The sequence below is a fragment of the Trifolium pratense genome, linkage group LG1, assembly GCF_020283565.1.
Source record: "Trifolium pratense cultivar HEN17-A07 linkage group LG1, ARS_RC_1.1, whole genome shotgun sequence".
NCBI lineage: Eukaryota > Viridiplantae > Streptophyta > Magnoliopsida > Fabales > Fabaceae > Trifolium > Trifolium pratense.
The window spans coordinates 29,669,668-29,688,412 of record NC_060059.1 but is presented as its reverse complement, the minus strand read 5'-3'; the positions used below and the strand labels follow the sequence as shown (position 1 = coordinate 29,688,412).

Here is an 18,745-nt window from a genome sequence, read left to right as displayed (position 1 = left end):
TACACTTAAACAAAAAGCAGGCAAAACAAAAATATGAGAAACTTGACTAAAACATCGAGTTTCCCTTTCTTAGACATGAATCTGATTTAGTGTGCCTCCCTTTCGTTAGTCTGAAATACTGAGTTTCCCCAAGTTTCTTAATAGTTTTTTTTGTTATCTCTTGTTTAAGGGGTTTGGTCATTAATGCAATTCTTTACTTTACTCACACATATAATGATTAGATTAAACTAAAGGTAGAAGCATTTCTCATTTTGCACAGCCAATTTCTTAAGTCTGCTGCCAATTTTTAACTCTGCTGCTCATGATTTTGTAACTCTGCTGCCGTTTTCGTAAGTCCTTTCCTCCTTTTGTCTCTTTTCTTTGTTTTTTGTTGCTTTTAGTTTGGGGATTAGTAGATAAATTTTAATCAAGTAATAAATGCATTAAGAGACTTACTATCATGGTGTAGGTACCGAACGCATTGTAGGAATTTGGTATGGCTTTGGTTGTTTTATATGTTAAATGAAGATAATGTATGAGTGCACTACTATTGTATTGTTGTCTAGTTTTTAGGCTTGATATTGCTGACTTTTTTTTTTCTCCCTGTTATGAGACACTACTTGTGCTTACAAAACATATTTGCTCTTTGAAAATCCCCAGAGTTGACCATGATTTGGTTTAAAATTAAGATATTTATAACATTGTAATTTACCGAGTTCTATTTTTGTGATTTAGAGAGTTTATCCTTTGTTTGCATAAGATATCATATTATATATACTTATGCCATGGACTAAGTCAATTTGTTCAATTTCGTCTGTTTTTTTATCTATCATAATATATATATATATATATACTTATGTTTTTTCAGGTAATTGAATAAGAAGAATCAAGAGATGATTAAGGATCATGAAACAAATACTAGGGATTAGTTTTTTTTCTTTTAAAGTTTCAAGTTATTTAATTAAATTTTTTATGTATGGATGTTGTCACTATCGAATTAATTATATGAAATGAGATTAAGTTATTTATATACTTGTCACCATTGAATTAATTATATGAATTTTATTTAATAAGCCATCAAAAGGAATAAAAAAAATTAAATTCATATTTTTTTTTAAAAAATGTTTGCGACGGTTTTGTAACCGTCGCAACCTCAGCTATTAAATCCAGTGTTAAATATAGGGACGGTTTGGAACTGTTGCAATAACCACTGCGACGGTTGTAACGACGGTTTTCAAAACCGTTGCAAAGTACTCTTGCGACACACAAATCAGCAACGGTTAGACAACCGTCGCAAATGTGTAATTGCGACAGTTGCAACCGTTGCAAACTGCAATTTTAACCGTCGCAAAGTGCTTATTTTCTTGTAGTAGTTACAATAATTTATATAATTTGTTTATTTTAGCACACACGAATGCACGCACACATGAGTGCACACACATACAACACTAATTTAAAATACAAATTGGTGTCGTATGTGGTCGCTCATCTCAAACCTTCAAAACCCTCCTTACAAGACATTAGCTATGTGCTATAATACGAGCTTCATAATGTTGATGGTTTTGAAGACTTCCTTGTTTCAAATGCCGTTGAAACATGTTTAGAATTGCTTGACATGTCGATTGAAGAACTCGGGTGGTGTGTATCTGTAATTCAGTGTCTAGTAGTTATATAATAATTATATAACACGGGTGGTGTGTATCTGTAACTTGTTTCCCGTGTATAATAGTTAATAACATATTCCCTGTATATAGTAGTTATATAAATTTTTCATCAACAACAATTTAGTCATTATATACAATATTAGTTTATTAAAAAAATTCATCATCAAGTATAACTTGTTTTCCGTGTATAGTACGTAGTTATTTAAATTTTTCATTAGTAGCAACTTGTTTCCCCATGCATAATAGTTCATTTAAACTTTTATCAACAATATTTTATTTTGTCTCTAATAGTTTTTTAAAAAAATATTGACGACAACTTAACTCACACACACGCATGCATGCACGCGCGCACGCGCGCACACACACATAACAATTATTTGAAAAAAATTATGAGCGATATTTTGCTCAGTGTATATTAGTTATTCATAAAAATTTATATTTAGTTCATTCCTCTATGACACAAAAAAATTAATCTTTTGTAAAAGAGATTTCTATAATCTATTAAACACACGGAAAAAACATCAAAAATTTTAAGAGCAAAAAATATAAAAATTTCATATTTAATTCATCCGTTTTCAAAATAAGTAGTTAACTTTTTGCTAGAGAGATTTCTATAATGTACTAAACTTGATCGAAAAAAATTCAAAATTTCAAATGATAAAGTACATAGGTGAATTTAAAAGCACGGTGGTGACGAAAAATATTCAGGGTAATGAAAAAATAGTTAATATACAGCTATCTTTTACTAGTAAAAGGGAGGTTGAGTTGCTCATAGGCAAACATTTTGATGATGTGTCACTCTAAGAAAATGTTTCTAATCTCTATTAAAATCTTTTACTTATTTCTTTTAACTTATTAAATTAAATCTAAAAAAAACTAAATTAGCATCATCATAATTGTATGAGTAACCAAAAAAATCATCATAATTGTATGCATCCTTTTACATTCCTCCAAATATAACTTATAAAATGAGAAAGTTTAGTGACTAATAGGTTCACTCTCACTCTTTATAACCACCACCCCACATTCTTTTTCTACTCATTTCTAAATCTTAATATTTGACATTTTCACTCAATCTTTGAGCATATTTCTACCATGGTGCTATGTATTGATATCCAACAATATTCATTTGTACTAATGTTTAGTTTTTGTTCTTCATTTGTAGGTTGAAAGAAATAATTTTTCACTACAAATAGAATGTTAATGGATGAAAAGGTCGATATTCTCAATTACTCTTATCAAATTATATTGTTCATTTAAAAGTTATCTTTAAAATATTTTTTTTAGCATAACAATGATTGTAAGTAAACAATCTTATTTTTCTCATTTATTTATTGATATTGGTTATTCATTTGTTATCGAGAACATAGAACGATTATATTATTTTAGTCTACTTACTCCAGATCCATGTGATAGAACCAGAGGAAGAAAAATGTATTTACTAATTTATAGATTTTTTGTTTGAGTCATCATTTACTTTCTCCAAAATAACTCTTGGGTACGTATTCTTCAACTTTTAATAATGTCTTATGTTCTTTTCTTACTTTTCATGTATGCCTTCACTAATTTATTGATTTCTATGGCAGAATATTGACCAAAGTATCTATTGAGAAATTTGTAAAACAAATGGTCACTCATATAAGAATATCTTATTATCTATTGTATATTCAGTTTCACCCTTTTATTATTTATCCATTTTGTATTTCATATTCTTCATATATGTTAATCCATAATTTTTATGGTTGGATATCTATTATATTGATCGGCCAAATTATATCTTGAAAATTGATATAACATCTTCTTTTACTATTAAAAGGAAGCTTGAATTGCTCTTAGGTCTTCTTTGTGATGATGTGGCACCTCTAAGAGAATTTCTTACAAAAGAATATATCAATAATGAAAAATGGAAAATTTAATTAAAAGTGACCAACTAATATTATAAGACCTACAAATTTATATCTCGGTTATGGTTTAGAGAGAGACATAAATGATACTATGACCATCAAATTCTCATGATTGTTGGAATTCTAAAATGAAATTCTCACAAGAAGATATATCAACAAACAATTATGTATTCTTATATAATGTAATTGAGAAAAAACTGAATTGCGCCATATTGACATTTTTGCGTCCAACTTTACTAAAAACTTCTCTGATAAACAAAAAAAAAAAAAATCTTCCTTAGGAAAAAAATTAATAATATGTAATTTTACTAAAGTTATTGTATAACTATGAATATAATTTTATATTTGATACCAGACTTTTTACAAAAGATAATTGATAAATACGAGAACAATATGTCTATTATTAGTCCATAGAAGAAAAAATAATTGAAATCGGTTATGAGATTTATTTTATGCTTAATTGCAAATAATTGGAAACACCAATTAATAGTGTGACTTTTGATTATCTGCAAAAGAAACGACACACTAAAATGAAAAGAATAAAACTCCATGTTTTATTGTGGTATTTGCATAAAAAGTTCTAATTTCTTATGCTATAAATTAACCTTTGCACAGTTAATTTGTAAAAATATAATGCAATGATAATTAAACATTCATTACAATTAAATCTTATGACCGTTGGAATGCTTCTCAATGTAACCATGGACCTTATATAACTAATATTTGTTCACCTGTATCACATACTTTTTGTTTAGTCATGCTCTCTCATTTTTTGTATTTAAATTATTTTGTATGTGTATAGACATTTTAGCAAATTATGTCTATATATATTCTCAACAAGTAAGTCAGCCACTATATATCTTTATCTTTTTAAGTATATATATGAATGTTATTCTATTTTCAATATCCATTTTTCACCTTTTTAAGGACTGAAGTTTAAAGATTGATTTATGGAATAAATGTGGTCATTGCAGTGTGATGATTGTGGAGCACGTCAATTTGATCGGAAGTTTTCCTTCTATTTAAACCATGGATTTGGTATGTTTTGTAAAAAAAAAAAAATATGTATGTCTCAACTACATTAGAAATAATTTGAATGTATATGACCTATGCAAAAGTTTAGAAGTTAAAGGTTATAATTTATTTTACGACATCTCTATAAGCGAACTTTAAATTGCTCTTATATCTCATATTTTCTTATTCTTTTTTGACCAATAATACAATGAAGAGGAGTTAAATAAGCTATTTTAATATCTATCATTTAACTATATGATATTATTATATTTATAACAATTATTATTTTTCATTTATAAAAATATTTTAATTGTATATTTAATCGAACCCGTGCAACGCACGGGTTTACCCCTAGTGATATATAGCATGAATGATTCCGCTCACGAATATCGTGAATTCACGTGTACCCACTTTCATTCCTTAATTCATTTTCTAATAAACCGTTCCATGTACTTGGTAAAAAATTATGTTTGCCTTCTTTTTCATTTATTTTAGCATTATTTATTTGTTTAGTAAATAGTACAGACAAAGGCTGGAGTAATATACAATTTGCACCGCTAGATATAAAGTAACACTGTTCAGAAAATTTGGTATCAAATGTATTTATCTGAGGAAGTCTTACATAGACACATAATTTAGGTAAAACTTAATATAATAAGGTTAAAATTAAAATGAAAGGAATGAAAAAAACTAGAGAAGTTTTGCATATCTATAAGCTCAACCGCAACTAAAAAAATAAGTTTAAACGCTACTTAAAATAGTATTTAAAGAAAAATTATAAGTTAGTAAAAATAAACTTGTTACCAAACACCTCTTTTTTTATGAAACAAACTTACGAGATCAGCAAATATAATACTCCCTCTGTTTTTTAAGTGTTTTTTATAATAATAACATTAAATTAAGAAAGTGTATTTTTGCACATTATCTTCATATTATATTCTTATTTTGACATTCTTATTTTTTACACATATTTTCTCTTTCCAATAAATTTAATATATTATGTAGAAAAAAAACAAAAATTTAATATGTTAAGTACCAAAACAATTTTTTTTAAAAAAATTTAATTTTTCAAATATATAGCATTAATTAGTTTTATTAAAAAAGATAAAAGTATTTGACAAAGGATATAATTGACAAATCGTGCCCTTAAAATATCAAAACGACAGTTAAATAGAAACGCTAAATCCGACGAAAAGCGACACTTAAAAAAAAATGGAGGGAGTACTTTATAAGCTAGCTTATTTTTGTTATCGAACAAACACTAAATAACCTAGTGGTTAGGCTCACATTTTGTGTGAAGCACCAAAATAAGAATTTTTTATTGAACAACCAAAATGATATATATATATATATATATATATATATATATATATATATATATATATATATATATATATATATATATATATATATATATATATATATATATATATATATAAGAAATTTCTTTAGCATAAGACGTGCTAAGGAAAATAAAGAAAGGTTACAAGAGAGTCAGAATGCAAAATCCATAAAAAAAACTATACAAGGTCCAAACAAAGCATAGAACTAGACATCAATCATTAATTGGTTCAGTGGTGATTCTCGCTGAACTTGGTAGAAAGGACTACGGTTCGATCCCCGCAACTGCGATCGGCTAGCTTATCAGCCATAAGCTATTTTTGCCAAACAGAGCCTAAGAATCAACTCGGTATCCAATGCAAGGTCGACCAACTAATTCGAGCAGTTCAATCACACCATCTATTTACAAGATTTCCATTTAAAGTCTAACAAAACTATGTGAACTAGTCCCCTAAAATAGCATCGGAAGAAATTGAACATAAAACTTAATACTAAAAAATGAAACAAGCTGATGTCAGACCTGTTGTTGCATAAGTACGTACCTCAATGATCCTACAATTTTATTGAAAATTATTGGATCTGCTGGCTATAATTCATCTTCCTTCTCACCTTTGTCTAGCTTCAGACATGTGTCAGCTGGTCTAACTGCTGAATCGTAGTCTTGCATTATGAAATTTGCTTAGAGGTCTTGAGCAAAATCATTCCTTTAGGTGAAGTTACAAACTGTATTCCTAAGAAATAGGATAGTTTCCCAAATCTGTCATATCTAATTATGCATTCATTTGATCTTTGGACTTTGAAAGTCACCACCTCTTCCAAATCAGTTATAGTCACAACACAAGCAAATCATCAACATAAATGCATATCAACATACTAGATTATCTTCCTCTCTTAGCATAAACTCTGTTTTTAGTAACACATTTTCTGTAGTCATTTTTTGTTAAGAAGTTGTTTCAAGCTCTTGGTGTTTGCTTAAAGCCATATATGTTTGTGATAGAGTTTGTGTAAAGAATTTGGTTTTGCACTATTGGATATATGTTTTTCTTAATTTGGTCATATAAGCCAACATGATGAAAGTTTTAAGCTTTAAAACAAGACAAGATATAGATATTCCTCAAAAATATAAATAAATAATTAAAGACAAAATAGATAAACAAAAAGAATCTATGTTTTATTATAACTGATATTGGCCTGCTTCAGCAAAAGCACAATAATCAAGACTTAAGTAGTTTGCTAATCCCTATCAACTAGGAAAAAGCAATACACTCTAAAAAGAAAAAAAAGAAAACATATTATTATAATGTCCTTCAATTGGAATGGAGCTATAGCAAGACATCATTCACAAATGAATCAAGATGTCCTAGTTTACTTTCTGGCGGAGGCGGCATTGGCAGATGCAGTGTGGCCGGCAGCAGCGGTGTGGCCGGTGGAGGCGGTGTTGCCGCTGGAGGCAGAGTTGTCTGAGGCAGCGTTGCTGTTGTTGCTGCTGCCGTCCATGCCAAGGGCGTGCTTCACGCTGTCCGCAGCACCTTGAGCCATGCTCTTCACTTGCTCTCCGGTCTACAACAAAAAAAAAATTGATTTCAACAATGTAATTTCTATTTTTAGTCGGACAAAAAACAGACAGACAGACACGTTAGCGACCATCTGTATGCTAGTAAAAATAAAAACTACATCAAAATTATAATTAGTGATTATAAAAATCAACGACAAAGATTAATAATAATAAAATATATGCATAGCAAATCACGAGATTGTTAAAATAAATTAATGTGTTAGCTATCAACCTGTTGGAGAAAACCAGCCGCTTGCTGCTGGTTTTCCTCTCGAGCCTGTCCTGTTGTGTTAGCAGCTGCATGAGCCTTATCTGCAGCTGCTGAGGCTGTTTGCTTTGTGGAGTCCAAAAGATCCTTTAAGAAAAAAAAATCAAAATATATAATTAGTTAACATAATCTATAGTTTTCAAGGACAAAGAAAGTGTTATTAAAATGTAATTAGTAATTTATGTTTCACCTGGTTTTGGCCAGCTTGGGCTGTAGAGATGTGTTGTTGAGCACTTGACATGATGATGATTGATGGAATTGAAAAGATATAAAATTACAAAGAAGAATAGAAGATAGATAGATATTTAAGTTGGTGATATTGAAATAGTTTCACAAGGAAGGTATATATAGTGTTTTGGTTTGCATAAAAATGTGAAACGTAATGCATAGAGATAGGATCGGTAATTGAGTGTTAGTGATGAGCGCATATTTCTGCTTTTGAAATGGACTTTTGAATGAGAGAATACATGTAAGCCTCTAACAAGAGAGAAAATCATGCACCTCCAAGTACTATTTTATACATACTTATTAATTAATTAATCATCATAGTTAAATTATTGTTACATTTCTCATTGTAAAAAATGTGAAGTCTCAATTTGATCTTTCATGAAAAATAGGGAGGTAAATGTAATTATCTTTATAAGTGTTTTAAGTATCATAAGATATTCTCTACGTTGGACTGAGACATCATTCCCTAACCATAATTTTTTTTTATAAAAATAAAATAAAATAGGGAACAAGTTGGGTGTTTGGAATTTGGATCAATGAATTTAATGAGGCAATGACATTTTTTTCATGGAATTCAAATTTCCCTATATTCAAATTTTATTGTTTGGATGAAAAAATTGAAGCATTTTTCAAATTAGTGAATTGTATGAAGTATTTTGTTAATTAGGACTTCCGCTAGAAGGTGAGATTGGTATTTAGATTAGTCATTTTTGGACTGGGTAGTGAATTTCACAAAAATAATGTCAAAATTAAATATAAGAAATTTCAAATACCACTTTAATTTTTTTGAAAGTTTTTCATTATTTTATACAGTGGGAATTTCAAATGTCCTTATAATATTTTGGCTTAAATGCAGTTTTGCCCTCATGTTTTGATTAAATCAGAATTTTACCCCCCTGTTTTAAAACGCAGACTTTTACCCCTCTGTTTTATAATTTTTTGGATTTTGCCCCCCTAAAATTCTGTTTTTAAGTCACAACTTCAAAGCTTCGCACACAACCCAATTTGGATCAATAATTCACCAAACGGATATCGAAATGACTGTAATCGAGTTATCTTTCCACAGAATCAAACCCCACTAAATTTGGAGTTACAATGAGAGATTAATTACCGTTTTAGTGAAGGTATGTCCCCTAAAATTCTGCACAAAATCTGCTTTCGAGTCACAACTTCAAAGTTTCGCACACAACTCAATTTGGATCAATAATTCACCAAATGGATACCGAAATGACCATAATCGAGTTAGATTTCCACAGGATTAAACCCCACTAAATTTGGAGTTACAAAGAGAGATTAATTATAGTTTTAGTGAAGGTCTGTCCAATTACTAATTTTGCAGAAATCTACTTATGACCTTTAAATTCAACATCGTCTACCAAACACATCGTAACTCCAAATTTGACGAAATTTAAATGACAACAAGGGTAATTTCGTTAGCTTTCCGGAAATGTAAATACTTTTGAAAAATGAGCTACAGGGTGAGAGACATGACAAAAATATCAGTAGTAGTTCCATACATTAATTGATTTGGACAGACCTTCACTAAAATGATAATTAACCTCTCTCTGTAACTCCAAATTTTGTGGAGTTTGATTATGTGGAAAACTAACTCGATTTCGATCATTTCGGTACCAGTTTGGTGAATTATGGATCCAAATGGAATTCTGCGCAAAGTTTTGAAGTTGTGACTCGAAAGCAGATTTTGTGCAGAATATTTTGGGGACATACCTTTACTAAAACGGTAATTAATCTCTCATTGTAACTCCAAATTTAGTGGGGTTTGATTATGTGGAAAGATAACTCGATTACGGTCATTTCGATATCCGTTTGGTGAATTATTGATCCAAATTGGGTTGTGTGCGAAGTTTTGAAGTTGTGACTTAAAAGCAGAATTTTAGGGGGGGCAAAATCCAAAAAATTATAAAACAGGGGGGTAAAAGTCCGCGTTTTAAAACAGGGAGGTAAAATTCTGATTTAATCAAAACAGGGGGGCAAAACTGCATTTAAGCCTAATATTTTTTTAATTTGTTAAGTTTGTCTCTATATTTTTTGATTTAGCTAATTGATCTCTAGAAATGTTAAAAAATTTGCAAATTGGTCACTTCATTACTCTATAATGACGATTTTTTTATTTTTCTGGCGACGACCAGATTTGATTTCCTTTGAATTTTCACTATCCCAACATTAATATGTTTTCAACTACCATAAATTAAATATTGATCTTTTGTTTTTCTTTCTTCATATTCCAGAGGATGGATTTGTCGACTCAAGGAGTAAGTCTTCATTGACTTACTCCGCTTAATAACTCGATATCAGCATTATATTTTTTCAATCCAACCGTTGAATTCAAAGATCTTATTGGGTAGATCAACTTCACAAATTTTTATAAAAATTCAAAACCGTTTGATACTTTTTCTAATACTTCAATTGAACGTACGACAAACTTTTAAAAAATCGTTGAATTTCAATAGTCTGAATACATAACTACATTTTTATGAGATCTTCACCACATTTTGTATTTCCTCGCTTGTTCGAACACTTCTTTCAGGTGGAGATTATGACCAACCTCTTGTTTGGATTTTACAATCATATCGTCCATATAGAATTTGACAGGGCCGACCCTGACTATTTGGAGGTCTTGCTTGAATATATGGTTCTCTAATAATTTTTTTTCAAAAAAAAAAATCGTCGATATATCTATAACAATATATAAAAAGGATAGGTGAGTTTGGGCTGAATTTTTTATATTGTCCAAATTACCCTTCATTTTAAATTCAAAAATTTAAATAACACAATAGATCTAATAAGGCATCTAATAACGTAACATATTATAACTGCACAATAGTTCTTTCTTATTAAGGTCTTCCAACGATCATAAGTTAGACACAGGCAGACGCGGAACGCACCTGTCTGGCCCGCTAGTATATACATAAAAAAACCTGTCATTGTAAATGATTTCAATTCTTTTTAAAAACTTTATTGATTTTAATTTAATTTGAAATAACTATAACTAAAATTATACATAATAAAAATAACAATGTTGGCATTTGAACTTAGGACCTTGCATACACAAACATCATATATTCTACCATTAATCTATTAATGCACATTTGATACTTTGTGAACATTGATAATATATAAATATTATTATAGGACCTCAAAATTTTGAGGCCCTAAAATTTGCCGCAAATTTTTGAGGTTCGATTTCATCACACATCCGACACATGCATAATGCATTGTGGCCGGGCATGGACTATGAGAATGTCTCCTATTTACTCTGAATACTTTGTGTTTAATTTGTGCATCATCCTTTGGTAAGTGACTTGCGTTTTTCAAGCCGAAGTGCATTACCTTGTATTAATAGTTCGGTTATTCGGTCATAAGGACATTTTTTTTATTCCATTCATCGGTATTTGATTGTACCCCTTTTAAGCATGCATAAATGATAGTAATTTAAAACATAAGGAATTGTCTATACTAGTTTATCTATGCTAGGGAGGTGATGCACCTTCGGTAAGTGTATCAACTTTGTCAAATAATAATATTTATATGACATCATTCACAAATGAATCAAGATGTCCTAGTTTACTTTCTGGCGGAGGCGGCATTGGCAGATGCAGTGTGGCCGGCAGCAGCGGTGTGGCCGGTCGAGGCGGTGTTGCCGCTGGAGGCAGAGTTGTCTGAGGCAGCGTTGCTGTTGTTGCTGTTGCCGTCCATGCCAAGGGCGTGCTTCACGCTGTCCGCAGCACCTTGAGCCATGCTCTTCACTTGCTCTCCGGTCTACAACAAAAAAAAATTGATTTCAACAATGTAATTTCTATTTTTAGTCGGACAAAAAACAGACAGACAGACACGTTAGCGACCATCTGTATGCTAGTAAAAATAAAAACTACATCAAAATTATAATTAGTGATTATAAAAATCAACGACAAAGATTAATAATAATAAAATATATGCATAGCAAATCACGAGATTGTTAAAATAAATTAATGTGTTAGCTATCAACCTGTTGGAGAAAACCAGCAGCTTGCTGCTGGTTTTCCTCTCGAGCCTGTCCTGTTGTGTTAGCAGCTGCATGAGCCTTATCTGCAGCTGCTGAGGCTGTTTGCTTTGTGGAGTCCAAAAGATCCTTTAAGAAAAAAATTCAAAATATATAATTAGTTAACATAATCTATAGTTTTCAAGGACAAAGAAAGTGTTATTAAAATGTAATTAGTAATTTATGTTTCACCTGGTTTTGGCCAGCTTGGGCTGTAGAGATGTGTTGTTGAGCACTTGACATGATGATGATTGATGGAATTGAAAAGATATAAAATTACAAAGAAGAATAGAAGATAGATAGATATTTAAGTTGGTGATATTGAAATAGTTTCACAAGGAAGGTATATATAGTGTTTTGGTTTGCATAAAAATGTGAAACGTAATGCATAGAGATAGGATCGGTAATTGAGTGTTAGTGATGAGCGCATATTTCTGCTTTTGAAATGGACTTTTGAATGAGAGAATACATGTAAGCCTCTAACAAGAGAGAAAATCATGCACCTCCAAGTACTATTTTATACATACTTATTAATTAATTAATCATCATAGTTAAATTATTGTCGTATTTCTCATCGTAAAAAATGTGAAGTCTCAATTTGATCTTTCATGAAAAATAGGGAGGTAAATGTAATTATCTTTATAAGTGTTTTAAGTATCATAAGATATTTTCTACGTTGGACTGAGACATTATTCCCTAACCATAAACTTTTTTTATAAAAATAAAATAAAATAGGGAACAAGTTGGGTGTTTGGAATTTGGATCAATGAATTTAATGAGGCAATGACATTTTTTTCATGGAATTCAAATTTTATTGTTTGGATGAAAAAATTGAAGCATTTTTCAAATTAGTGAATTTTATGAAATATTTTGTTAATCAGGACTTCCGCTAGAAGGTGAGATTGGTATTTAGATTAGTCATTTTTGGACTGGGTAGTGAATTTCACAAAAATAATGTCAAAATTAAATATAAGAAATTTCAAATAGCACTTTAATTTTTTTGAATGTTTTTCATTATTTTATACAGTGGGAATTTCAAATGTCCTTATAATATTTTTTTTAATTTGTTAAGTTTGTCCCTATATTTTTTGATTTAGCAAATTGATCTCTAGAAATGTTAAAAAATTTGCAAATTGGTCACTTCATTATTACTCTGTAATGACGATATTTTGATTTTTCTGGCGACGACCAGATTTGATTTCACTAAATATTGATCTTCTTTTTTTTTTTTTTTTTTTTTTTTGGTAAAAAAGAAGTATTGATCTTGAAGGCATCAATATTTGCATCACATCCACTATTTTCTTCATATTCCAGAGGAGGAATCCGTTGACTCCAGGAGTAAGTCTTCATTGACTTACTCCGCTTAATAACTCGATATCAGGATTATATTTATTCAATCCAACCGTTGAATTCAAAGATCTTATTGGGTAGATCAACTTCACAAATTTTTATAAAAATTCAAAAAATGTAGTTATGTATTCAGACTATTGAAATTCAACGATATTTTAAAAGTTTGTCGTACGTTCAATTGAAGTATTAGAAAAAGTATCAAACGGTTTTGAATTTTTATAAAAATTTGTAAAGTTGGTCTACTCAATGAGATCTTTTAATTCAACGGTTGGATTGAAGAAATATAATGCCGATATCGAGTTATTAAGTGGAGTAAATCAATGGAGACTTACTCCTGGAGTCAACGGATCCCTCCTCCATATTCCAATGGTTTATTCCAACTTAATAAAAAGAAACAGAAACAAGTAAAACATTCTAGGCTTAATTACACTTTTGTCTCTTATGTTTATTTTAGCTTTTAAATTGATTCCTTATGTTTTAAAAGTTTCAAATTGGTCTCTTATCTTTTCTTCCGTTTCAATAGTCAGTCTCTCCCGTCAAATTTTTCACTAACAACGATAGTTTATGATATAGGACCTCGCCTAGCTCTGGGCGAGATAGGACTAGAGTTTTGGATAAGGCTTGCTTCTGATGTTGAAAAGCCGCTTTGCATTCCTTAGTCCATTTGAAGTTGCCTCTTTTCGTAGATGTTTGAAAAGAGGAAGAGTGTGTTGGGTTGATTTTGCCATGAATCTCAACAGTGAAGTCAGCATATCGTTTAGGGTTTGTACTGACTTTTTTTATTTCAGAGTGGAATAGTCACTAGTACAAATATAACATATTACACAGCATGTTTACATCTGACGAGCATATGTCAGATGTAAAAGGCTATGTGGAGTAACCTTTTCATCTGGCTTCAATATCCACAGATGTAAAAAATAAATAGACAAGACTTTTTACATCTGACTTCAATGTACCAGAGGCATAACTAAACGCGGTGGCAATCTTGTAATTATGGTGAAAATTATCTAAAATATGTATGTATCTGGCCATATTTAGGCACAGATGTAAAATGTCAGGTTAAATACAAAAAAAAAAAAAATTTTTGGAACAAAGGTAAAGAGTGTATCTGTCTCTCTCCCAAAAGAACTAAACCCTCACCTTCAAATCGCGTCCTCACCTTCAAATCGCAGCGCCGTCCTCACCTTCAAATCCACAGCGCCGTCCTCACCTTCAAATCGCAGCAACCCACAGCGCCGTCCTCACCTTCAATTCGTAGCAACCCAGCAACACCCACCCTCTTCATCTTCACGAACGAAGCAAAACCCGTCTCACCTTCACGAACGAACGAAGAAGCAAAACCGTCCTCACCTTCGATTCGCACCCAAAACGCATCAACCCAGCGCCGTCCTCACCTTCGCAAGAACCAGCGCCGTCCTCTCTCTCAACTCACCACCAGCGCCGTCCTCTCTCTCACGAACCCTAACTCCAAATCGATTCAGGTACTCTTCTTTCTATTTTAATCCTTTTTAAATATTTTCCTTTTTAATTTGAAGGAAGCATTGTTGAGAGCAATCAATGATATTGATGCGAAGTTTTCTGAGGTAAGTTTGACTTTTTGTTCACTTTTACAAATTTTTTTTATTTGATACATTTTTGTGTGTGTTCTTGTATTAACATCTTTCAATTGAACTATGAAGGAAGCCTCTAGAAATAACCTTCATTCAGGATCTACAGCAACAATTGTATTGGTTGCAGATGATAAAATTTTGGTTGCCAATATTGGAGACTCTAAGGCTTTCATTTGCTCTGAAAATTTTCAGTCTCCTAAGGAGGCTAAAGGTGAGAAAGATTATGAAATATAACCAAACTTTCATTGTTAAAGATATAAGTTTATCATGGCATTATTAGGATATGTATATTATCCGATTGCTCCTTTCTTTTGTCTGAATATATAAATATTATATTATGTAGGGTTATTATAAGGTGGCCAGCATACTCTTTATTTAAAGGAAACATAACTATAAGGTTGTTAATTTTAATATTTTGTTTGTAGCCTCTTTATTAAAGCTGTATAGGCAGACAGAGCGTGATGGTTCTGTTTCTGTGTGGAATCGTGAAAAGTACAGATTAGCATCTTCCAATGGGTTCACTCATTTTGCAGTGAAGGAATTGACTAGCGATCATCATCCAGACAGAGAGGATGAAAAAACTCGGGTGGAAGCTGCTGGTGGTCAAGTTCTAAATTGGGGTGGTGTACCTCGCGTAAATGGTCAGTTAGCTATTACACGGGCTATGGCAGCAGTTGTTGTTCCTCTGGAATCTGCTAAATCTTCTGCGAACTCACTTAGAAGAAGCTATACTGAAAATGAGGATGCAGGCTTCCCATCATTTGGGCTGCAGGAATCAGCTTACAGAAGCTCAGGTATGTTTCATGGGTTTAAACAATGAACTTCATATCTAGAGTTCCAGACTCTGCGTAAAGATTTCCTCCCTATGATGGTTGTTAATATTAGCATATCAGTTTATACATAATGAATTGAATGTATATGGTAATATCAACAAGGTTAGGTCCTTTTTTTTGGTCATTTAACAGGAAATTAATGCAGATACGACGACCCTGATCTCTGAGTGACATGCAATAGCAAGGAGATATATTATATATAATAGGCATGCTATATGTGCTCATTCTACTTATAGACAGTTTTACAAAGTTTATCTTTTCTAGATGATACATTTGCCATGCATTTGTGTGTAACAATTCCTTATCTGATGTTTAATTTCGATGAAAAAAAAACAAATTTTCAAAGGTATATATGCTCTGCCAGAAACTTAAATGATACCAAAGTTATTTAATTTGGTTGTTCCCTTTTTAGGCTCATGTTTTTCCTATTGATTCCTACCAACGAACTTATTATCTGGAACTTACTCAGCTAATGATATCACCTCTGATCTATTGCACCTGGAGCACCCTCATTTGCTAGATACCAAGTTTAAGCGAATATTGGTATGGCTGTAAGCCATTAGATTTATTATTACTGTTTTCTTCCTTATTTTGTTTATCTCATAAATTTAATATTCCGATGAAGTTAAGGAATGCATTGATAATGAGCAGACTAATTGTATTCTGTCAATTTTAGCATAAAACTTGTATTATGACAGCATTTTGTTTGGTGGTGGGGTGCATGTATTGTGGGCAAAAAAGTTGTATTATTATTTGAGACTAGACAACTAAGTTTTTCTATGCACATAATTTGATTACTAATTTCTCAGTTTTTCACATTCCATGTGATGAGATGTATTTTTTGGCTGATTTATTAGCATTTTTGGTTGAAATAAGTTACATCTATTATCATAAAGCAGTTGTTTTCTTTTGAAGTTTCCTTGCACTGAGATACAGGTGTTAATTTTCAAATTTTGGGAATTTGGTATCTTTATGTGTGTCCGCAAAAATAAATTTTCATCCTTCACTATACACTCTTTTGATATCATAAAGTAATTCATTGGACTTTGAAACAGGCATCCCTCTGGTCAAAATTAACGAATAAATCCTTTTTGGTTTCCTTTTATGATAGGTTGAAGTGAAACATGGTGATTTTGGATGTTTTTATTTATCTGAAAATCTTGATGATTCAGTGGATTCTAAGTGGCCTCCCAAAAAAGATGACCGGGAAGACTATTTGTATGAACTACCCCAGCCTCTACCAGATGCCCTTCACCAACAAGCTGGTAAGCAAAGATGCGATGCTATCTCATTATGTAATCTTTATGGAGTTTTTAGGTTTTTCTTGATTTACTGTGCTTATCTTACATTTGTTTTTGGTTGAATTTAAGTTATCTCTTGACAATCGTATATACTTTGGTTGATTCCTTTTTTAGCAGTAGATGGCCCTGTAATTTTGTACAATGACCAAAACTTTTGCTTTCACCTGAGTTCAACTATCAATCAAGCCAAAGACCAATGCATAAACCCTGAAGGCTTTGCCAGTTTTATTGGTCTTCTTGAATCAATTCCTTTAATTGATGCTGGTTCAGATAATGAGTCTTCTGATTATTCGATGCCTGATTCAAGGTAAATTTATCTGCTTTGAATTCCTATGCAAATAGTACTGCCGAGAAAGAAAGACTTGAGCAAGTGAGGTGTTCGATGATCCCACGTCATTAACCGAGGAGGAGATGTATGAATTGCGAAACAACTGGGCTACTTGTTTTCTTGACCTGTACAATCCCGAGGTAGATTATGTTGTTTCCGATGATGAGGTTTAGGAGCTAGCTAGTTACAATAGATTGACATTAACTAGGATGTTTTGAATTGTAATGACTTGTATTTTGCTTGAATGTTATAACATTTTGGATTGTTTTGGTATTTTGCTTGACTTGTAAGACTTGGTATTTTATTTGAATTGTAATGACTTTGGTACGTAATTGTATTTTGGTTGAATGTTGAATTTTAATGACTTGGTTGAATGTAATTGTATTTTGGTTGAATGTTGAATTGTAATGCTATTTTGGTTTTTTTTAATTACAAAATAGGATTTAAAAATATAAAAAAAAAAAAAAAACGCAGGATTTTGAAAAAAAAAAAAAATTAAATATAGTTACTATTTCACATCTGGTGACTTGGTCAGATGTAAAAGGTCCAATTTAATTAAAAAAAAAAATTGGTCAGCTGAAACTTGAGAACAGAGGTAAAAGGGGATACTTTTACATCTGGCGAATGTCAGATGTAAAAAGCATAAACTTACTACTTCTCGTACGTCTACCTCTGACTTGGGCCAGATGTAAAAGGGGGTTTTGGCCAGATGTAAAAAGTGTTTTCTGTACTAGTGAGTCTACAAACGCAATGCACTTGTTCGAATTTCTTTCAATTCCATGTTTGGGTACATAGAAAACTATGCTATTTATTGCTTGGACTCCGAACACGCACATTTGATTGAACCACATTTTGTATTTCCTCGCTTGTTCGAACACTTCTTTCAAGTGGAGAGTATGACCAACCTCTTGTTTGGATTTTACAATCATATCGTCCATATAGAATTTGACAGGGTCGACCCTGACTATTTGGAGGTCTTGCTTGAATATTAAAAATGGCTCTCTAATAATTTTTTTTTTTTTTTTTAAAAAAAAAATCGTCGATATATATACATAAAAAAAACTGTCATTGTAAATGATTTCAATTCTTTTTAAAAACTTTATTGATTTTAATTTAATTTGAAATAACTATAACTAAAATTATACATAATAAAAACAATAATGTTGACATTTGAACTTAGGACCTTGCATACACAAACATCATATAGTCTACCATTAATCTATTAATGCACATTTGATACTTTGTGAACATTGATAATATATAAATATTATTATAGGACCTCAAAATTTTGAGGCCCTAAAATTTGCCGCAAATTTTTGAGGTCCTGTTTT

At 31.2% G+C, this 18,745-nt stretch overlaps 3 protein-coding genes across 5 annotated transcripts; 1 reads left to right on the top strand and 2 right to left on the bottom strand.

Moving 5' to 3' along the window:
* Positions 1 to 7,012: 7,012 nt before the first annotated feature.
* On the bottom strand, positions 7,013 to 8,045 carry LOC123902004 (late embryogenesis abundant protein 7-like). Its single transcript, XM_045951749.1, has 3 exons — positions 7,916 to 8,045; positions 7,690 to 7,812; positions 7,013 to 7,462 (listed from the first exon to the last, which is right to left on the bottom strand). Exons 1-3 carry the CDS (start codon positions 7,964 to 7,966, stop codon positions 7,268 to 7,270), a joined length of 369 nt encoding a protein of 122 aa, XP_045807705.1. The 5' UTR covers positions 7,967 to 8,045; the 3' UTR covers positions 7,013 to 7,267.
* A 2,863-nt stretch (positions 8,046 to 10,908) lies between these two features.
* On the bottom strand, positions 10,909 to 12,312 carry LOC123902102 (late embryogenesis abundant protein 7-like). The gene is made up of 3 exons (XM_045951762.1): positions 12,185 to 12,312; positions 11,960 to 12,082; positions 10,909 to 11,733 (listed from the first exon to the last, which is right to left on the bottom strand). The coding sequence occupies exons 1-3, from the start codon at positions 12,233 to 12,235 to the stop codon at positions 11,539 to 11,541; spliced, it is 369 nt and encodes a 122-aa protein (XP_045807718.1). The 5' UTR covers positions 12,236 to 12,312; the 3' UTR covers positions 10,909 to 11,538.
* A 1,835-nt stretch (positions 12,313 to 14,147) lies between these two features.
* Positions 14,148 to 17,746, top strand: LOC123901662 (probable protein phosphatase 2C 37). 3 transcript variants are annotated; one of them, XM_045951729.1, is made up of 5 exons: positions 14,148 to 15,163; positions 15,486 to 15,746; positions 16,255 to 16,328; positions 16,897 to 17,050; positions 17,201 to 17,746. In XM_045951729.1, exons 1-5 carry the CDS (start codon positions 15,016 to 15,018, stop codon positions 17,395 to 17,397), a joined length of 834 nt encoding a protein of 277 aa, XP_045807685.1. In that variant the 5' UTR covers positions 14,148 to 15,015; the 3' UTR covers positions 17,398 to 17,746. The 3 variants fall into 3 exon arrangements, with proteins under 3 accessions (XP_045807685.1, XP_045807659.1, XP_045807647.1); XM_045951703.1 differs by having other exon boundaries at positions 15,378 to 15,746; positions 17,204 to 17,746; XM_045951691.1 differs by having other exon boundaries at positions 15,378 to 15,746.
* The last annotated feature ends 999 nt before the right edge of the window (positions 17,747 to 18,745 follow it).

Bases quoted from the DNA above. Each gene is read 5' to 3' on its own strand.
- LOC123902004 (XM_045951749.1), bottom strand. From the start codon at position 7,966: ATGTCAAGTGCTCAACAACACATCTCTACAGCCCAAGCTGGCCAAAAC. The intron at 7,813-7,915 runs GTGAAACATAAA...TTTTTCTTAAAG, and splicing joins CCCAAGCTGGCCAAAACCAG to GATCTTTTGGACTCCACAAA. The intron at 7,463-7,689 runs GTTGATAGCTAA...TTTTTGTTGTAG, and splicing joins CGGCTGGTTTTCTCCAACAG to ACCGGAGAGCAAGTGAAGAG.
- LOC123902102 (XM_045951762.1), bottom strand. From the start codon at position 12,235: ATGTCAAGTGCTCAACAACACATCTCTACAGCCCAAGCTGGCCAAAAC. The intron at 12,083-12,184 runs GTGAAACATAAA...TTTTTCTTAAAG, and splicing joins CCCAAGCTGGCCAAAACCAG to GATCTTTTGGACTCCACAAA. The intron at 11,734-11,959 runs GTTGATAGCTAA...TTTTTGTTGTAG, and splicing joins CTGCTGGTTTTCTCCAACAG to ACCGGAGAGCAAGTGAAGAG.
- LOC123901662 (XM_045951691.1), top strand. From the start codon at position 15,016: ATGAAGGAAGCCTCTAGAAATAACCTTCATTCAGGATCTACAGCAACA. The intron at 15,747-16,254 runs GTATGTTTCATG...GAACTTACTCAG, and splicing joins ATCAGCTTACAGAAGCTCAG to CTAATGATATCACCTCTGAT. The intron at 16,329-16,896 runs GTATGGCTGTAA...CTTTTATGATAG, and splicing joins CCAAGTTTAAGCGAATATTG to GTTGAAGTGAAACATGGTGA.